The sequence below is a fragment of the Notolepis coatsorum genome (assembly GCF_963971535.1).
Source record: "Notolepis coatsorum genome assembly, chromosome: 12".
NCBI classification, from domain to species: domain Eukaryota; kingdom Metazoa; phylum Chordata; class Actinopteri; order Aulopiformes; family Paralepididae; genus Notolepis; species Notolepis coatsorum.
The window spans coordinates 24,519,731-24,540,017 of NC_140176.1; the positions used below are offsets into that span (position 1 = coordinate 24,519,731).

At 40.4% G+C, this 20,287-nt stretch overlaps 1 protein-coding gene across 1 annotated transcript in view; it reads left to right on the top strand.

The window, feature by feature from the left end:
* Positions 1-2,607: 2,607 nt before the first annotated feature.
* Positions 2,608-20,287, top strand: part of palmdb (palmdelphin b) — a gene marked incomplete at both ends in the record, with an annotated part of 17,739 nt that continues 59 nt past the window's right edge. Inside the window, 7 exons of the mRNA XM_084325779.1 lie at positions 2,608-2,652; positions 4,982-5,062; positions 6,263-6,393; positions 16,052-16,166; positions 17,581-17,605; positions 17,916-18,029; positions 19,097-20,287. The exon at positions 19,097-20,287 is cut by the window's right edge and continues 59 nt beyond it. Coding sequence (XP_084181905.1) covers positions 2,608-2,652; positions 4,982-5,062; positions 6,263-6,393; positions 16,052-16,166; positions 17,581-17,605; positions 17,916-18,029; positions 19,097-20,287 — 1,702 coding nt within the window. The remainder of the gene's footprint in view (positions 2,653-4,981; positions 5,063-6,262; positions 6,394-16,051; positions 16,167-17,580; positions 17,606-17,915; positions 18,030-19,096) is intronic.

Below are 20,287 nucleotides of genomic sequence, written 5' to 3' on the forward strand. Positions count from 1 at the left end.
ACACACACACACACACACACACACACACACACACACACACACACACACACACACGCACACACACACACACACACACATACACACACACACACACACACACACACACACACACACACACACACACACACACACACACACGCACCCAAGCTGTGTGCACATTGAAGTACTCATATGAACATAGATGTTCTCTCTCTCTCTCTCTCTCTCCAGAAAAACACACATAGACACACATGCATACACACACATAGAAACACACATGCACACGCAGGAGTACATACATACACAAGAAGACAATGTTCTCTCTCTTCTCTCTATCTCTCTCTCTCACACACACACACACACACACACACACACACACACACACACACACACACACACACACACACACACACACACACACACACACACACACACACACAGATTAGGAGTATGCCACCCCTGCAACCCTTGCTGGCTTCATAACTGTTCTGTCGGCTGGTTATGGGAATGGCCTCTAACCTTGGACTGGTGCCCTTGCTACAGCCAGGCCAGAGCAGCGTGAGGAAAGATATACTCAAGCCACTGATGTGTTGATTGGAAGGGGAACAGAGTCATCTCGCCCCCCCCCCCAGGACTATATATAACCCATAAACATTAAATCACAACTCATCAACAAGCCCTCAACCAGCAAACCTGTGCGGTATTCATGAGCACAGTCAGCCTAATTGCAAACACATGCTATACCCAGGTGTGTCTTCTTTGTAAACTAAAGTATATTTAGTTTCTTTAGTAGCTTTCCTCTGTCTCTTTTCTGGACAGACAACAAAGAGGCGTACGTGCATTAGACCCATGTAGGTGTCTGGTGGTTTCAGGATCAAAGGAGAAAGTCCACATGTGATCAAAAGAGGTGGATCTTTGTCAGATTGGAACAAAATGTTTCTTTTCTTTCTTTCTTTCTTTCTTTCTTTCTTTCTTTCTTTCTTTCTTTCTTTCTTTCTTTCTTTCTTTCTTTCTTTCTTTCTTTCCTTCCCTACTTCCTTACCCTAATTCTTACACAATATCACTAGTGGCTTCTGCCCCCTGTTGGTCGCCATCTCACGTGGACGCACGTGGAACCCAGAGCCTTCTATACAACAACACAACAGGTCACCATTCTCTCTCGCTTGCTCTCTGAAGAGGTCAAAGTACAGTTCAGTCTTCCTGCCCTCATGTTTGAACAGCACTTGACCCCTCCTTTGTTTGACAGTGATGTACCGCTACCCATTAAAAGGCAATGTAACCACGAGGCCATGTCAGATTCCTTACAAGCCAGCCACGGCATGTCAGCCGGTGTGCCTCGCCTCAGCGCTCGTCCTCTACGCCGATAAATCATCCACGTAACGCGTCACACAGACATGGCGGTTATCTTGGCTGAGTTTTGGACACTCACGGCACGTTCTCTGTCTTGGTCTCTCTCTGTCTCTCTCTCTCTACCCCCATCCCTCTTCCACTACCTCTTCCTCTTCCTCTACCTCTTCCTCTACCTCTTCCTCTACCTCTACCTCTTCCTCTACCTCTACCTCTGCCTCTACCTCTACCTCTACCTCTTCCTCTACCTCTTCCTCTTCCACTACCTCTTCCTCTTCCTCTACCTCTTCCTCTACCTCTTCCTCTACCTCTACCTCTGCCTCTACCTCTTCCTCTACCTCTACCTCTACCTCTACCTCTTCCTCTACCTCTTCCTCTACCTCTACCTCTTCCTCTACCTCTTCCTCTACCTCTTCCTCTACCTCTACCTGTTCCTCTTCCTCTACCTCTTCCTCTACCTCTTCCTCTATCTCTACCTCTACCTCTTCCTCCACCTCTACCTCTTCCTCTTCCTCTACCTCTACCTCTACCTCTTCCTCTACCTCTTCCTCTACCTCTTCCTCTTCCTCTACCTCTTCCTCTACCTCTACCTCTCCCTCTACCTCTACCTGTTCCTCCTCCTCTACCTCTTCCTCTACCTCCCTCTTCCTCTACCTCTTCCTCTACCTCTTCCTCTACCTCTTCCTCTTCCTCTACCTCTTCCTCTTCCTCTACCTCTACCTCTACCTCTACCTCTTCCTCTACCTCTTCCTCTACCTCTTCCTCTTACTCTACCTCTTCCTCTACATCTACCTCTACCTCTTACTCTACCTCTACCTCTTCCTCTTCCTCTTCCTCTTCCTCTCTCCTTCAGCCACGCTTCTGTCACTTGAAGCTGGAGTGGGCAGCCGGTGTCATGTATCCCCATCCCTCTGTCAGCCTGGCTCTGCCAATGCTGTCAGCACCCACCCACCAGTCATCAACATCCTCTCTCTATCTCTCTCTCTCTCTCTCTCTCTCTCTCTCTCTCTCTCTCTCTCTCTCTCTCTCTCTCTCTCTCATATCCCGTTCACACTACTCATTCTCAGTTCCCCTCTGCGTCTCCCCTTCTCTCCATCTCTTGTCTCCCTGCTTCTGACTCCTTCCATCACTCTCAGTCCTGCTAACTCTCATTCTTCCTGTCTCTCTTTCTTTCATTCTGTCATCTTGCCACCCTGTCTTTCACCTTCATCTCCCCCCCCCCCCCCCCACCCCCTTTCTCTGTGCTGACCTCCTGTCCTCTCTGTGTCTTGCAGGGTCAGCATGGAGGAGGCCGACCTGTTGAAGGAGAGACTCCAGGCCATTACGGTAAGGAGCACACAACTTGACCCCTCGATACAATGGAATAACAGTCACTGCAAGCTTGGGTCATGTAACAAGGGGTGGCAAATCCAATCCCCACCTGCCACCAGCCAAAGTGGCTGGTAACCTGTAAAGTAGTCTACTCTATCACCCAAAAGTAGCCAACCATGAAAGTTCTCAAAATGCATTTTATAGGTACGGTAAAACACAGAAAATATAATAACTGATGAATTTCACATGTCTATTTTGTGCCATGTTCATTCAGTACTTAGGAGCAGTTCATGAAACAAACTTTTAGAGTCCAACAGTTACTATGTTGATGGTAGGGAGGGGGGGGGGACACCAGGTCAGTTGTCCACGCATGGGTGGGTGGGGGGCTGGGGGGTCATCTTGTCCCGGGCATGAGTAAGACACACAGCGGGACTGATCCCAACAGTAAGTGTCCTACCAGACACCACTGTTTAGAACAGCCATTAAGAACTGCAAATGTAAACGCATGATGAACTAGGTATTGGTAGAATCACTATTGTCAATTGCTGTGTGTTATAGCAATTGGCAATAGAGAGTGGCAAAATATACATTTATTTATATGAACATGTTCAAGATTATTATTAAATATTAATTATTGAATATATCTCATCTAGAAACTAAAAAGCACTCATGTGCATATGGTCAATTGCCCTCAGGTCTGCCGTCTAGGGCAAATTAAATGTTGACAAGCTGCTTTTACCATCAAAGACTCCACCATTCATTGGTATTCTGCAACGGCAAGCTCCCCTCAACTCCCCTCAGTTCACTTTGTTCACATCTCTATTCCATTTGATATACCCAACTTCTGACTTCTCGGTTACTTCGGTGCCAACAGAGACACGTCTCGATGCTGAACGTGGCCCAGACGTTTCAGTGGACTTACTGAAAGCAGTGAGTCCTCAGTCGGTCTATATTTAGAGTCCCAGACGTCATCCCCTTTCACTGGAGCTTATTACTGCTGATCCAGGTTGGAGTTCATTTTAGGGTACAATGCGTCCGACCCCGTCCTTTTGACATCCAGGCACCCAAACCCCATGAGTCGTATGGTGAAATGCTACCCACCGTATGGTGAAATGCTAGTTTCAACATTTTGGACCAAAATATACAGACCAAGCTGGTATTAAATGTAGTCTCTTAGAGCTAAATATACACTGTGATTCAATGAAACTGTAGCAGAGGCATTTAGAAAAAAACCTAAGGTCATTACTTCATATTCTAAAAATACAGATGATCCTATCCTCAAACATACAAGAATGTGTAGTAATTTCAATGCTAATCTGAATCTAATACTATGTTTCACTGTTAACATCTGCTCATCCTGTAAGAACAAGTGTCGCTTTTTTCAAATAGTGAGTGTCTAATTTTAGATGGAAGTCACCGTATTTTCTTTGTGATGATCCAATGAAATATAGCGGATTTATTCATAGATCATAGATCAGGAAGGCATTTTTGTGGCATGAAACCATAGCTTGAGAGACAGGGTTTTTCTTGTTGAAAGAAGACAAAAAGGGAGGCATCTGTGAAGGTTATTTATAGAAAGGAAACAGCTTAAGTGTTACAGTGAACAGGTGGGCACACATTCTCACTCACTCACTCACACACACACACACACACACACACACACACACACACACACACACACACACACACACACACACACACACACACACACACACACACACACACACACACACACACACACACACACACACACACACACACACACACACACACACACACACACACACACACACACACACACACACACACACACACACACATACATACATACACACGAGAGCTGTTTGATTCCATGAGGTAATAACTGATCAGATTACTCTAAAGGATGAGTGTGTGGTATTCACCCTGGGGGCTTTCCAAACGGTCAGATGGTCCACTTTATGACAATGTTGGTGAGCAGCTGTCAGCTCAAGGTTGAAGACTGACTATAAAATGACAACAGTTGGAATATTTACTGTGATATAAAATGTACTTTACTTAAGGCCTACAGCCATATTGCACCCTCAGGTTTTATTATTCTATCATCTATCATCCTATCATCTATCACCCATCTTTAAGTCTTTATAGTGTGTGAGCAACTAGATGCTCTGATAACAGGCTTATAATATGTCTCTTCAAATGATAAATCATCCCACCATAGCTATCATTTGGTCTGGGTATTTGTGTATAGAGCATACTAGATTATTCTGTACACACAATACCTATAGATATAAGATGTGAAGCGCTGCCATATCTATTTAAAAAATATTGTTTTTTGTTTGTTTTTGTTTGATTGTTTTCACAGGAGAAGAGAAGGGTCCAGGAGGACATTGCTAAGAGAAGGAGACATATTGATGAAGATAAATTAAAGCTCCAATACCTAAAGGTATTTCTCATTGACAGTAAGGTCAAATGTATAATAATAATCAAATGTTCAAAGAAGATTGTAGAATGCTGTAAATCATTTTAAAATATCATTAGATAGACAGAAAGATGGATGTAAATACAAATGAGATACAACAGAGTGGATATATTATATACATGTATATATGTCTATATTTATATCTATATCTATTATATCTATATCTATTATATCTATATTGATATATATTATATATATATCTACAGTATATATATTAGCCAGCAGGCAATCATTCAAAACACAGCACCTCTAGGCGCAGTTTTCACTGTGGTTTCAGTATTTATTTTACTGCAACAGTGGCACTTATGACCTATTTTAAAATTGGAATACAGTGATCATTATGAACTATTGGCTCTTCTCATTAAAGGCCTAATCGGTGATCCAAATGTAAACAAAACTAAGAATTAGGTCCAGCAGGATCAAACCTTTAGTGAACTAGAGAAACTCAGAGATGCGACACCCATGCAACAGCACACATCGACCTGCAACACCAAGCCTCCACACTGAATACCAAGTAGACAGAGTAGACCTACGTAGCTCACATCCCCACCTAGAATCTCTACATAGCTTACATCCCCACCTAGAATCTCGACAAAGCTCACATCCCCACCTAGAATCTCTATGTAGCTCACATCCCCACCTAGAATCTCTACATAGCTCACACCCCCACCTAGAATCTCTACAAAGCTCACATCCCCACCTAGAATCTCTACAAAGCTCACATCCCCACCTAGAATCTCTACAAAGCTCACATCCCCACCTAGAATCTCTACAAAGCTCACATCCCCACCTAGAATCTCTACAAAGCTCACATCCCCACCTAGAATCTCTACATAGCTCACACCCCCACCTAGAATCTCTACAAAGCTCACATCCCCACCTAGAATCTCTACGTAGCTCACATCCCCACCTAGAATCTCTACGTAGCTCACATCCCCACCTAGAATCTCTACGTAGCTCACATCCCCACCTAGAATCTCTACATAGCTCACATCCCCACCTAGAATCTCGAAGTCGCCATAAGGGTTTTGTCTCCATTCACTTTGATCTAAACCTGACCCTAAACATTTTCACACATTGCAATGAGACACTGAGAATACAGCCTTGCTGTCCCCAGCGTAACCCTGTGACGTTCCTCTCATGTGTTCCACTGTGGCGCTACAGAAAAAGGCCCTGCGGGAACAGTGGCTGATGGACGGGCTGAGCCAGCAGACGGAGGAGGAGCAGGAGGCCACGAGGCTCCAGACACAGAGAGAGCAGCAGCAGACCACCCTGCTGCAGACCAGCGTAGACAGGTACACTACACTACTACTGGATAATACTGTACTACTGGATAATACTGTACACTACTACTGATTTGATTTGATTTGATTTTATTAGGGATCCCCATTAGCTGGTGCGATAGCAACCAGCTAGTCTTCCTGGGGTCCACACACAAAAAAACACAAAAACAATCACTATTGCAAAAAACTAAATTATTAAAAGTCAGTACACACAATGCATAATGAACCTACTGTAACAATTAATATAGCTAAAATTACATTAGTGTAAAACAAAAACAAAAAATTACTTTACAGTGTTAAAAACAATTTAAAAACAATTTAAGATTCTTTTTAAAAGTGAATCTACTGTAGATGCAGCAGAGGTTCCGAGGCAGGCCATTCCACAGAGTTAATGCTCTAAAAATAAAAGATCTCCCCAGAGCGCTGGTTCTAGGACCTGGCAATTCAAGCTGCCCACTACTGGAACCTCTAGTGTAATGCTCGTGCACAGTATTACTAAAAACAATCTGATTATGTATAAAAACAGGAGTCTTACTGCTCATGACCAACTTGAACAGCACAAGTATATTAAAATACAATCTATTTTCAACGTTAAGCCAAGAGAGGCGGGCATGCATACGGCTCACATTAGACCTTAGTGAATACTGGATAATACACTACTACTGGATAATACAATACACTACTACTGGATAATACTGTGCACTACTACTGGATAATACTGTACACTACTACTGGATAATACACTACTACTGGATAATACTGTACACTACTACTGGATAATACTGTACACTACTACTGGATAATACACTACTACTGGATAATACACTACTACTGGATAATACAATACTACTGGATAATACTGTACACTACTACTGGATAATACACTACTACTGGATAATACACTACTACTGGATAATACACTACTACTGGATAATACTGTACACTACTACTGGATAATACACTACTACTGGATAATACACTACTACTGGATAATACACTACTACTGGATAATACTGTACACTACTACTGGATAATACACTACTACTGGATAATACACTACTACTGGATAATACTGTACACTACTACTGGATAATACACTACTACTGGATAATACTGTACACTACTACTGGATAATACACGGTAACACTTTATAATAACACTCAGTTATAAGACCTTTATAAGGTATTTGTAGATAATGAACTACTCATGAACAAATCATTTATATACATTTGTAGATTATTATTAAATCATTTATAACTATATTTGTATAACATTAACAAATTAGTTCTACATTATTTATAACTCATTATCAACATTGTTTGTACTTGATTTGTTCATCATTAAATAATGTTGTTTAATGTGTAGTAACACATTTGTAGATGCTTTGCAAAATGGATATGAAAAAACGACTATACTGTACCTCCATTTATTTGTTCATGTTCAACAAATGATTTGTTAAGACATTCATAAAAATCTATAAATCATTTGCAGATGCTATTGTGTGCCCTAATCTGAAGTGAAGCCTATTCATCATTAACAAATGTCTAATTATTTGTTTACTTTTTCATCACCTGTTACAAATGTTGTAGACAGCTTTCGGATACACCTAAACACCTTTTTTGTTGGTAAATCTATTCCATCATTTCCGACCTACAACTCTTATATGTTGTGTAGACGTACTTGATGTGGTGGGCGCTAACGTTACGTTTGAATTATGTGTTTGTTCCTAATGTGTGCTCAGTATATTGCGGTATGTGATGATGACACGACACACAAGGGTAATAATTATTTGTATTTTTAGGCTGTATCGGCGCCTATACAGCCTGAAAATACAAATAATTATTACACTTGTGTGTTGTGTCATCATCACATATCGCAATATACTGAGTACACATTAGGAACAAACACATTTTCAAATGTAACGTTAGCGCCCACCACATCAAGTACGTCTACACAACAAGAGTTGTAGGTCGGAAATGATGGAATAGATTTACCAACAAAAAAGGTGTTTAGCCTGCTCATACCTTAATAAAAGCGTGGGGCAGCACGAATAACTTGGCTCTGCTAGTGTATCGTGCTTCCATTCAAACAGACAGCAACACACGTCGAAGTCAAGTCTCACTCGTGTGAGACTTCTGTCTACATACTCTGTCAATACCTGGCCAGGGTACTCCTGGGTCCTAGTGCCCCCCCACGTTACACTATATGTCATGCACATGTATTTTATATGTTAATAAAATTGCATTTATCTATAGTCCTAATTCTGTCACTGTTTGATGTCACAAAGAAGGGTGTATCCGAAAGCTGTCTACAACATTTGTAACAGGTGATGAAAAAGTTAACAAATAATTAACTGTATTAGACATTTGTTAATGATGGATAGGCTTCACTTCAGATTAGGGCACACAATAGCATCTGCAAATGATTTATAGATGTTTTATGAATGCCTTAACAAATCATTTGTTGAACATGAACAAATAAATGGAGGTACAGTATAGTCGTTTTTTCATTTCCATTTTTCAAAGCATCTACAAATGTGTTACTACACATTAAACAACATTATTTAATGATGAACAAATCAAGTACAAACAATGTTGATAATGAGTTATAATTTATAAATAATGTAGAACAAATTTGTAAATGTTATACAAATATAGTTATAAATGATTTAATAATAATTTACGAATGTATATAAATGATTTGTTCATGATTAATTCATTATCTACAAATACCTTATAAAGGTCTTATAACTGAGTCTTATAACTGAGTGTTATTATAAAGTGTTACCTAATACACTACTAGTACTACTGGATAATACACTACTACTGGATAGTACACTACTATTCTGAATCTCCCCTCGGGGATAAATAAAGGTTTTCAATATTGGATACTACACTACTACTGGGTAATACACTACTACTGGATACTACACTACTACTGGATAATACACTACTACTGGATAATACACTACTACTGGATAATACACTACTACTGGATAATACACTACTACTGGATAATACGTGCTGTGTTGTGGCTAGTAGGGCTGTCCCCGACTAAGGATTTGGATAGTCGACTATGATTGGCCAAAATGTGCCGTTAGTCGACTATTAGTCGACCAAAAAAATATATATATATATATTTTTTTTTTTTATCATTCCATTTGGGCTGTGGGGGGTGCTTAATGTCTGAAGGAGTCGACTGAAGGCTTCTTGTCCTCTGCAAAAGCATGCAATTGGTCCACTGATGGATACATCTTGATATTTGTCTAGTCTAGTGTGTTCATTAGATGGGTGAAATCCTCTTTCAGTGCCTCTGTGCCTGTTTTCTTAGGCAGTTAGCCTCTGGTATGCATGCCATTAGCGTTAGCCACGCTTCTAGGCCTCTTTTCTTTTGGAAAGAATGATACAAAAATCAAATAATAAAAAATAATTTTTTATACAAATTTTTTCCTTTTTCTTTTTGACTAAGAGATTGGCAGTCGACTACGGCTCCTTTCGACCGATTAGTCGACTAATCGACTAATAGGGGTCAGCCCTAGTGGCTAGTAACCGATCTAACCTCGCTCTGACTGTTTATAAACATAATCTAACATTATATGAGGACAGAAAAAAACGTTGCATTCTGGAAACGATGTAACGCAGTAACTAAGTAACACATTACTGCCCAACACTGTATAATACACTACTGCTGGATAATACAGTACACTACTACTGGATAATACATGATGTATAATACACTACTACTGGATAATACATGATGTATAATACACTACTACTGGATAATACATGATGTATAATACACTACTCCTGGATAATACATGATGTATAATACACTACTCCTGGATAATACATGATGTATAATACACTGCTGCTGGATAATACATGATGTATAATACACTACTACTGGATGATACATGATGTATAATACACTACTCCTGGATAATACATGATGTATAATACACTACTGCTGGATAATACATGATGTATAATACACTACTGCTGGATAATACATGATGTATAATACACTACTCCTGGATAATACATGATGTATAATACACTACTCCTGGATAATACATGATGTATAATACACTACTCCTGGATAATACATGATGTATAATACACTACTCCTGGATAATACATGATGTATAATACACTACTGCTGGATAATACATGATGTATAATACACTACTGCTGGATAATACATGATGTATAATACACTACTGCTGGATAATACATGATGTATAATACACTACTCCTGGATAATACACGATGTATAATACACTACTCCTGGATAATACATGATGTATAATACACTAATTCTGGAAAGAAATAAATAAACTAGGCCCCAAAAAAACCCAGACAGTCCCAATGGAGATTGTATTGGATAACGGTGAATCATGTTTTGAAACTGAGCAGATTCTGAAAAAGTGGGAAACCGACTATAGTAGTCTGTATGCTTGTAGTAGTCACCCTTTATTTGATGATGGTTTCCTGACAGAAATATGTAAGTTAAAATGTGAGGCCGAACTTGGGATGAGCAATAGCCCTACAGGTTGTGAATTATTAAATAGTGACATTACGTTAGACGAGGTACAGAGTGTAGTGGACAGAGCGAAACTGAAGAAAGCTATGGGTATTGAGGAGTTGTCGAACGAGGTCCTTAAAACTCCCTATCTGCTGAATGTATTACACTGTTTATATCAAACTTGTTTTAACACAGGCACCATCCCCTCGATATGGAACAAGTCCATTATTAAGCCCATCCCCAAATCTGCAAAAGCTGACCCTAGAGTCCCACTAAATTACAGAGGTATTAGTTTGATCAGTACAGTTTATAAATTATACTCAAGTGTTCTTAATAATAGATTAAATAAATACTTAGAATATAATGAAATGTTGGTGGATGAGCAGAATGGGTTTAGGGCTAAGAGAGCTTGTATTGATCATGTTTTTGTTTTATCATCGGTGGTGAGAGCCAGATTGGACGAGGGCAAGAATACATTTGTTTGTTTTGTTGACTTTAAAAAAGCCTTTGACTGGATTAATAGAGAGCTTTTGGACTATAAATTAATCTGTTCTGGTATTGATGGACTATTTTATAAGGCTATCAAAAGCCTGTATAAGGCCCCATCTGCCTGTCTGCAGCTGAATGATGTTAGGACCGGCTGGTTCCCCACACCATTCGGTGTAAAACAGGGAGATGTGCTTTCTCCTACTTTATTCGCCCTTTATGTTAATGACCTGGCGCAAGAAATCAAGCAAGCCAATCTTGGTATTCCAATAGATAATATAATCCTAAGTATTTTATTGTACGCTGATGATATTGTTTTGTTTGCAGAAAATGAAGCAAATTTACAAAACATGTTGAATATTATGAGTTCTTGGTGCATGAAATGGAGACTTGCGATTAACAGTGAAAAAACACAGATTATGCACTTTAGGAAAAAACACGAACAGCAGAGTAGTCATAAGTTTCAATTTGGACCAACGCCTCTGATTTACACACATTCTTATAAATATCTTGGTTTTACCTTTAATGAGTACATGTGCTTCATAGAAGGAAGGAAAATAATGTCTGAGTCAGCAGGAAGGGCGCTAGGGGGCGTGTTGAGTAAAATGAAAGTGTGCACTGACCTTGGGTTTTCAACATATACACAATTATTTGATTCAATGGTGGGTTCTGTTTTGTTTTATGCTGCTGGAGTATGGGGTTTTGATGATGCTCCTGAATGTAATGCGATCCAGAACCGGGCCATAAGATACTTTTTAGGAGTCCATAAATACACACCAAAAGGGGCTATAGAAGGGGACATGGGGTGGGATTCTTGCTTGGTCAAGCAAAAGGGTGAAATGGTGAGGTTATGGAACCGCCTGGTCCAGCTGCCAAATGGCAGGGTGACTAAAAAGATTTTTAATTGGGACAGAGCACACGGTCATCCCTGGTCAAGAGAGATGTCTATGATTTTTTCTTCTACTGACTTGAGTATGATTTTTATGAACAATTTGCAGTGTAAGGTTCACATAATTAAAACAAAATTATCAACAATCCATCAGGATAAGTGGAAGGTGGAGATTTTGAAAAAACCTAAACTTAGAAAATATATTGCAATTAAAAATGAGTATTTTACTGAACCTTATGTAATGTTAAACTTAAAGAGAAGACGGAGGTCTCTGTGTGCCCAGTTGAGGTCTGGCACCCTGCCATTGGCTGTGGAAGTGGGTAGATTCCAGGGTAAACCTGAGGAGGAGCGGCTGTGTGTTCTGTGTGATCTGGGAGTGGTGGAGGATGAATATCATTTTGTTTTTTATTGCCCTTTGTACACCACTTTGAGGAGGGCTTTATTTGAAAAAATTCAAATTGCAAACCCAGATTTGTTTTGGCAGTCTGAGAGCTGTATGTTGAGTTGTTTTTTTGTGGAGGACATCTTCGGTTTTGCAGGATTTTTGGAGAAGGCATGGCACCTGAGACAAAACACACTGTATCCTATATAATTGTATTTGAATTCACCTTGTTTTTCTGTTTTTCTGTTTATTTACATTGAGTACAGCTTGTGTTATATTACGTTTTATTGTATTTTCTTGTATTTTTCTTTTTTTATGGCCATCTTGGTCTATGTAATTTGTTAAGTAATTGGTAAAGTATATTATTATATACTTATTGTTATGTGTCTTGTAAGCCCATATGGGCTGGGCATACATCTGTATGTAAGACACGAAAATAAAAAATATCAAATCAAATCAAAAAACTACTGGATAATACATGATGTATAATACACTACTACTGGATGATACATGATGTATAATACACTACTCCTGGATAATACATGATGTATAATACACTACTCCTGGATAATACATGATGTATAATACACTACTACTGGATAATACATGATGTATAATACACTACTACTGGATAATACATGATGTATAATACACTACTGCTGGATAATACATGATGTATAATACACTACTGCTGGATAATACATGATGTATAATACACTACTCCTGGATAATACATGATGTATAATACACTACTCCTGGATAATACATGATGTATAATACACTACTGCTGGATGATACATGATGTATAATACACTACTCCTAGATAATACATGATGTATAATACACTACTCCTGGATAATACATGATGTATAATACACTACTCCTGGATAATACATGATGTATAATACACTACTGATGGATAATACAGGAAGTATAATACACTAATACTGGATAATAATACAGGATCTCTCTCTCTCTCTCTCTCTCTCTCTCTCTCTCTCTCTCTCTCTCTCTCTCTCTCTCTCTCTCTTTCTCTCTCTCTCTCTCTCTCTCTCTCTCTCTCTCTCTCTCTCTCACACACATGCATACACACACATAAAAACACACGTGCACACGCAGAAGTACATACAAGTATACATACAAGAAGACAATGTTCTCTCTCTCTCGGTCTCTCTCTCTCTGTCTCTCTCTCTGTCTCTCTCTCTCTCACACACACACACACTCTATATCTCTCTCTATCTCCCTCTCTCTCTCCAGAGGGGTCAGAGGGCTCAGAGAGGTCAGAGGATGGGTGGGAAGTATATGATTAAGCTGAGAAGACTGTCTGCCATACTTTCACCTACTACACAGTAAATTTCGCTGAGTAAATTTTACTCAAACTGAGTAAATTTGACTCAAACTGACTACAATTTTACTCACTTGGGCTCAAATGGACTCAGTTTGAGTAAAATTTACTCTGCGAAATGTACTGTGTACCTACTACCTACTTACCCCCCCCCCCCCCCCCCCCCCCCCCCCAGCATCAGCAGCTTTGAGTGTCAGTTGTCTGGCCACAGACAGTTAACCCACCTTCCATTATATACACCTGTCTGCTTTATAGGATCTGTCTGGACACAGCCTGTCGCACACAAAGATTACACCAGAGCAGCGGAGGTCAGAGCACTAGAGACAATAGAGATTATTACTGGTAACCTGGTCAGACAACGGGCTCTAGAACAGCAACTCCACTGTGGAAGGATATATTCTGTTCAATATACAGGATGTGATTGCTTTTTTATTATGGCAAACAACTCCTATTTCACCCAATCCCCTTAATCGCCTATTTTCTGATTGCATCACTATTGTATTGTATTTCAGATACAATGAGAAATGAGAAACGCTGCAAATCACCATAAAAACAGTAACTTATGAGAACATGATGAAAAGCATAATCCGGTATAATTATTGTGCCGAACAACTCACTTTTGCTCCGGAATTAAATGAACAATGCGGTTTAAGCCAGTAGTGGAGTGGAGTAGACAGCAACCCTCGCATATCCCATTATCCCACTCAACTTGAAATCTGCAAGCACTCTACGGACCTTTAAGGCCGTGCTCAAAACCCACCTTTTCGCCATTAAACAATCCATGAGCTAGTTTTGTATTGTAGTATGACTGGTGTATTATGTCGGTCTGTTCTCTATCTGCTTGGTTGGACTGCATGTATTTTTTTCTGTTTTCGTATTGTTCCTGTCTTTTTTGTTTCTCTTTCTTTCCCGGGATGCGCCCTGGGCCGATGTAACTATTGGTTGAGGGGCGCAATATAAATAAATGTATCATATCATATATCATATCATTATGTACTGTATGTAGAGTACTGCATACCCATATATCAGCCTAATAGAGGCCTACAGCGTTTGTGTAGTTCTCTTATTCCAGCATGGCTGCCTGTATGTAACATAGCGACCATTGTTTTCTACATAGCAATGGAAGAGACAACAGTTGCTACGTGTTGATTTATGAGAAATATATCAACGAAAACACAATAATTTGGTGTGTTATTACCGGATCACAGTACAGTAGTAATACCATGCGTTCCCAGTGTTTTACCTGCTCTCTACCACTGCACATAAAGGAGGTGTTTTCTTTTGAAAGTGTTTACCAATGATTACAGGCAGCCATACTGGAAGAAAGAGACCTAGAGGAACATTCTGCGCCTCTATAACCATTCACACAGGACTGCAGAGTCACAGCATGTCTAACTCGACCACAACACCGGCTTACCGCCGGCTCAGTATGGCTAACGCACACTATTCCCCTCAATCCAACCCCTGGCCGCCTGTGAGGAAGGGCAAACTGTGTTCTATTCCCTCTCTCGATGGTGTGTTAATAGCCAGAGCAGGATTGAACTAAAATGACCCTGATGTCCACCCCGGTGTGTGGGTTCTGCCTGCCAAGCTTTTAGCGACGGGTAGCCTGGTGGTGGTGGTGGTGGTGGAGAGCTCTGACCACTGAGCTGTAATCAAAGCCACAGAAGCTGTAAAAGAAATGCCCCTCTCATCACCGGGCCAAAACAACCCATCAGCCCAGAAGATGAGCTACCGAAACGACCCTGACACTGCCTCTGACCCTTAACAAGCCCTGAGATGGAATAAAAAGAAAAAAAGAAAAAGGAAAGAAAACCAAAAAGGAAAAACGTACATTTATCAAACAACCGACATCTCAATTTCTTTTCAATCTTATTTTTCTTTTTTTCCAAACAGGGGGCCAAAGTTTCTTTCGTCGTTCCCTCGCCTCATCTACTATATACCTCCCCCTTTTCTATCGGGCGGTTACAGGACGATGTTTTGCTCGTTCTCGTCCACATGACTCATTCCTTTGGCTTGTTTGCCTCTCTCTCCCTTAACGCAGAATAGAGAAGGAGATTGAAGCCTTGGAAACACAGGAGCTGAAAATCTCAGCCAATGAGGCGGTGATACTGAAGCGCCTGAAGCAGGTGGAGAGGACTGCCGAGGACATTATCAAGGTAGGTTAGGGGATTGCAGCCGTCTGCTATTCTGCTTGTCATTTTTGCTCTGGGACTGGATCTGTTCTGTAATTGTATATTGCTTGTTTTTTTTTGGCTTGCATTAGAATGGCTGGTATGAAAAATACTAATTTAAACCAAACCGTGTCCAATTTTACACCTACACATTTCTCTCTGGTGAATGTGTAAGTCATCACCATTTCGATTTCTGTGTTTGGTGTAGATACCACAATTTATGATGGTGATGCACAGATAGTAATTCCTTTCTTTCTTTCTTTCTTTCTTTCTTTCTTTCTTTCTTTCTTTCTTTCTTTCTTTCTTTCTTTCTTTCTTTCTTTCTTTCTTTCTTTCTTTCTTTCTTTCTTTCTTTCTTTCTTTCTTTCTTTCTTTCTTTCTTTCTTTCTTTCTTTCTTTCTTTCTTTCTTTCTTTCTTTCTTTCTTTCTTGCTTTCTTTCTTTCTTTCTTTCGTTCTTTCGTTCGTTCGTTCGTTCGTTCGTTCTCTCTTTCTTTCTTTCTTTCTTTCTTTCTTTCTTTCTTTCTTTCTTTCTTTCTTTCTTTCTTTCTTTCTTTCTTTCTTTCTTTCTCTCTTTCTTTCTTTCTCTCTTTCTTTCTCTCTTTCTTTCTTTCTTTCTTTCTTTCTTTCTTTCTTTCTTTCTTTCTTTCTTTCTTTCTTTCTTTCTTTCTTTCTTTATGTAGCCTAGATTCTTCCTCGTCAATAATCGGTTCAGAACGAGAGCTTGTTTCTAACAAGAAGCTGCTGCTGTGTGTGGGTGGTGCTGTGGGCTTGCTATGAGTGAATGAGACGGTGTGGGATGAGGAGAAGGCTGACGTGTGGGATGAGGAGATGGCTGACGTGCATGTAGGTGGTGCTGTGGGCTTGCTATGAATGAATGAGTGAATCGTAACATGGTGAATGAAGTCAGGGGTGGATGATGTACCGGTAGAGATGATACACCTGCAGTAGAAATGCGCATTAAGATATGAATGTACCCATATCATTTCTACAGGATGGGTACATATGTGATCCCCAACTGTAAACACTTGAAATACAAGGCTGAATATCTTGTTTGTTTCACAATATGAATATAATACTGTATAGTGATTGCACTGTTGAGACCCATGGCAAGGAACGGCCATTCCCCGTAGAGCTCTTGTCCTCGTAAGACGTTTTTAGATGGTATTATACGGAAAAACAAATATACCGTCATACCGTCATAATTGTTACTGGCTAAAATGCTAAATATATCATGATATGATATGACAATTCAGGCCATACCACCCACCGCTAAGTAAAGCTAAGGATTGTCAATTCTAAACACCACAGTGCCTAAACTATCAGTAACATTGCTGTGTCTTGTACTGTATGGTAAATCCACTTTTCCTCACGGCTTTCATCACCTGTATCTCCACACAGGAGCTAAAGGCTGAGTTCGAGGCAGGTAAACACTTTTGTGGCTTTCTTGGTGTGTTGTGATAAGATAACAATTTAACCTACGTTGACTACTACTACTTACATACTGCTCCCAATGACACTATACTAATTATATAATTTTGCCTAACATGCATTTTACATGTAACTTCCAATTTAATATGTTTGTGATATGATTTATTTTGGTGTATTATGTTATTCGATAACCTATAGTGTATCTAACATTTATTGTTGATGTTATATATTTTTTGCCTGTATATTCTCTACCATTAAAAGACCAACAGGACTGTCATTACCTGACTCATCATCTCCCTTCTCAGATCCACTATATATGTTTTCCCCCGTCCCGGACGTACCGATAACCGTTCAGCCGACACCACAGAAGAAGACTCGGAGTCCAAAACAAGGGCCTGATGCTGAAGAACCCAAAACGGGTACACAAGCAATACTGTCTCCCAAGTCAAACATTTGATTATGTTTCCATACTTAGTATATGTTTTGTATATAAAGTGGCTCAAAGGTATATGTCTACCCATATGTACTTTTCTAAGACTATACTTGCATTTAAAATATCTTTCGTACTTCTTATGTACCTTCATGTACTAATTCAAATTACATGATAGTATGATGATAATTTCAATATAATTAAGCACATATTAAATTTAAATTTGAATCAACTTTAGTATACTTTCTCAATACATAAGAGAATATATATATATATATATATATATATATATATATATATATATATATATATATATATATATATATATATATATATATATATATATATATATATATATATATATATATATAAGTACAGTATACTTTTTCTTTGCACTTTATTTTTAACTAAAATATGTTCCACTCACCTCACACACCAGTGGTTTGTGTGTTTGAATTCTAATAAGGCAAATCTGAAAAGGAAGAGGCACTCATTCGACAGTGTGATCGAGAAAAGTGGTCAACATTACCATAATAATACAATGTAAATAGAATGAGTCATGGTATTTGAATGGCTGTAATTTCATGTTTCACCTCTGTCTGAACTGGGAAGAGTGCTTTTCAATTTGAGTAGGAAAATAAATGTCCTGAAACAGAACTGCATTGAACTCATTAGATACATTTTCTAAACGATAAATTTGGATGTTTACATAAATATTTGACATCCTTTATGCAGTATCTTTTACTTTTAATGTATTACCTTGCTTGTAGTCTATGCTATTGTCTCATTAACTGTATTTAAACATAGTAATATGAAATGCATACAGTGACAAAGCACCGATACAGTAAACCGAAGCACAGTTACAAACAAACACAAATCAAAACTACATTGCACTGTGTTTCCAGAAATGGACAAAACACTTTTCTTCAGAGATAATTACAAATAAAATGGTCTTGAACAATTACAAAACTGTCCAGTATGATATTCATTACATACTTTTCATTCAACGTTCAATGTCTCATTCATCAACACCTGCTCTCTCTTCTCCCCCCGCAGCCATGTTCGCCATGAAGATCAGCGTGGAGCGTGACATGCGGACCGGCGAAAGCCAGGTGGTCTCCACGGCGACGGTCACCCCGCAGCAGTTCCAGGAGAAGGGAGTGAAGGTGTACGATGACGGTCGGAAGACGGTGCACGCGCTCCATCCGGCCGGCCGCCAAGTGTGCAACGGAGCCGTGGAGGAAATGACCCCCGTGGAGGTGGACGAGCTGCTCCGTCAGGCCACGGACAAGAAGGTTCCCGCCGACGTCCAGTACCACCAGCCGGTATACTCGGCGGCGTACGCAGAGAGCAGTAGGCCTTCGACGCCCAGGACGCCCAATAAGACGCCGAGACAGACACCTACTCCCGGCCCCTTCCACACGAGGACCTTAGGACCTCAAAGCCTAGGAGAGGAAAGCCAGCTCAGCCAAGAGCTTCCAGGATACAATACCCCAAGCAAGATACCAAGCCTGGGCCCCTTCCGGCGAGATGCCATGCCGAGAGATGGAGCCCAAAGTCGGGGAGAAGAAACCAAGCGGTCCCACATTCCAAACCTGGCCCACACTGGCAGTCATCTGCTTCTGCAAGCTCAGGCGCGATCACCTCACCTTGGTACCAAAACTCCACGAAGCCTCGCCAACGGAAGCAGCAGTTCGCCAACTCTGGTCTCAGTCACAGCCAGGTCTGAAGGAATGCCACGCCCTATGCACACAATCACCACGACTGTAGAAACCCATAGCCCTCTGCCGGCCGTCCAGAAGAGTGGAGATAGCCATAGTCCTGCCCCGCTGGTAGAGAGCGCCGTCGACTCCCTCAGCCTGGTCAACAGCCTTCCGGATGACCTGCAATCAGGACCAGTCACCATGATCTTCATGGGCTTCCAGCATGCTGAGGATGAGGAAGAGGAGGAAGATATCCAGGCAGAGCTGGTCGTCATCGGCAACAGTGATGAGGAGGGGGAGGAGGAGGAGAAAAATGGCAAAAACGACAATGTCGCAGATGAGTTCATTTCGTACCACGCTGAGGGGTACAAGAGCAAGATCTTCCAACCCCAAGCTGGCGTGGCTCAAGTCGCGGGCCACAGGGACGTTCTGGAGGAGGCCGACACAAACTATGACGGCATACTGCCTCACAAGCCCACATTCACCCACAAGCCAGGGAAAGGGAGCCCCTGCCCAGACAGACAGGGGGTGGACCAGCCCACAA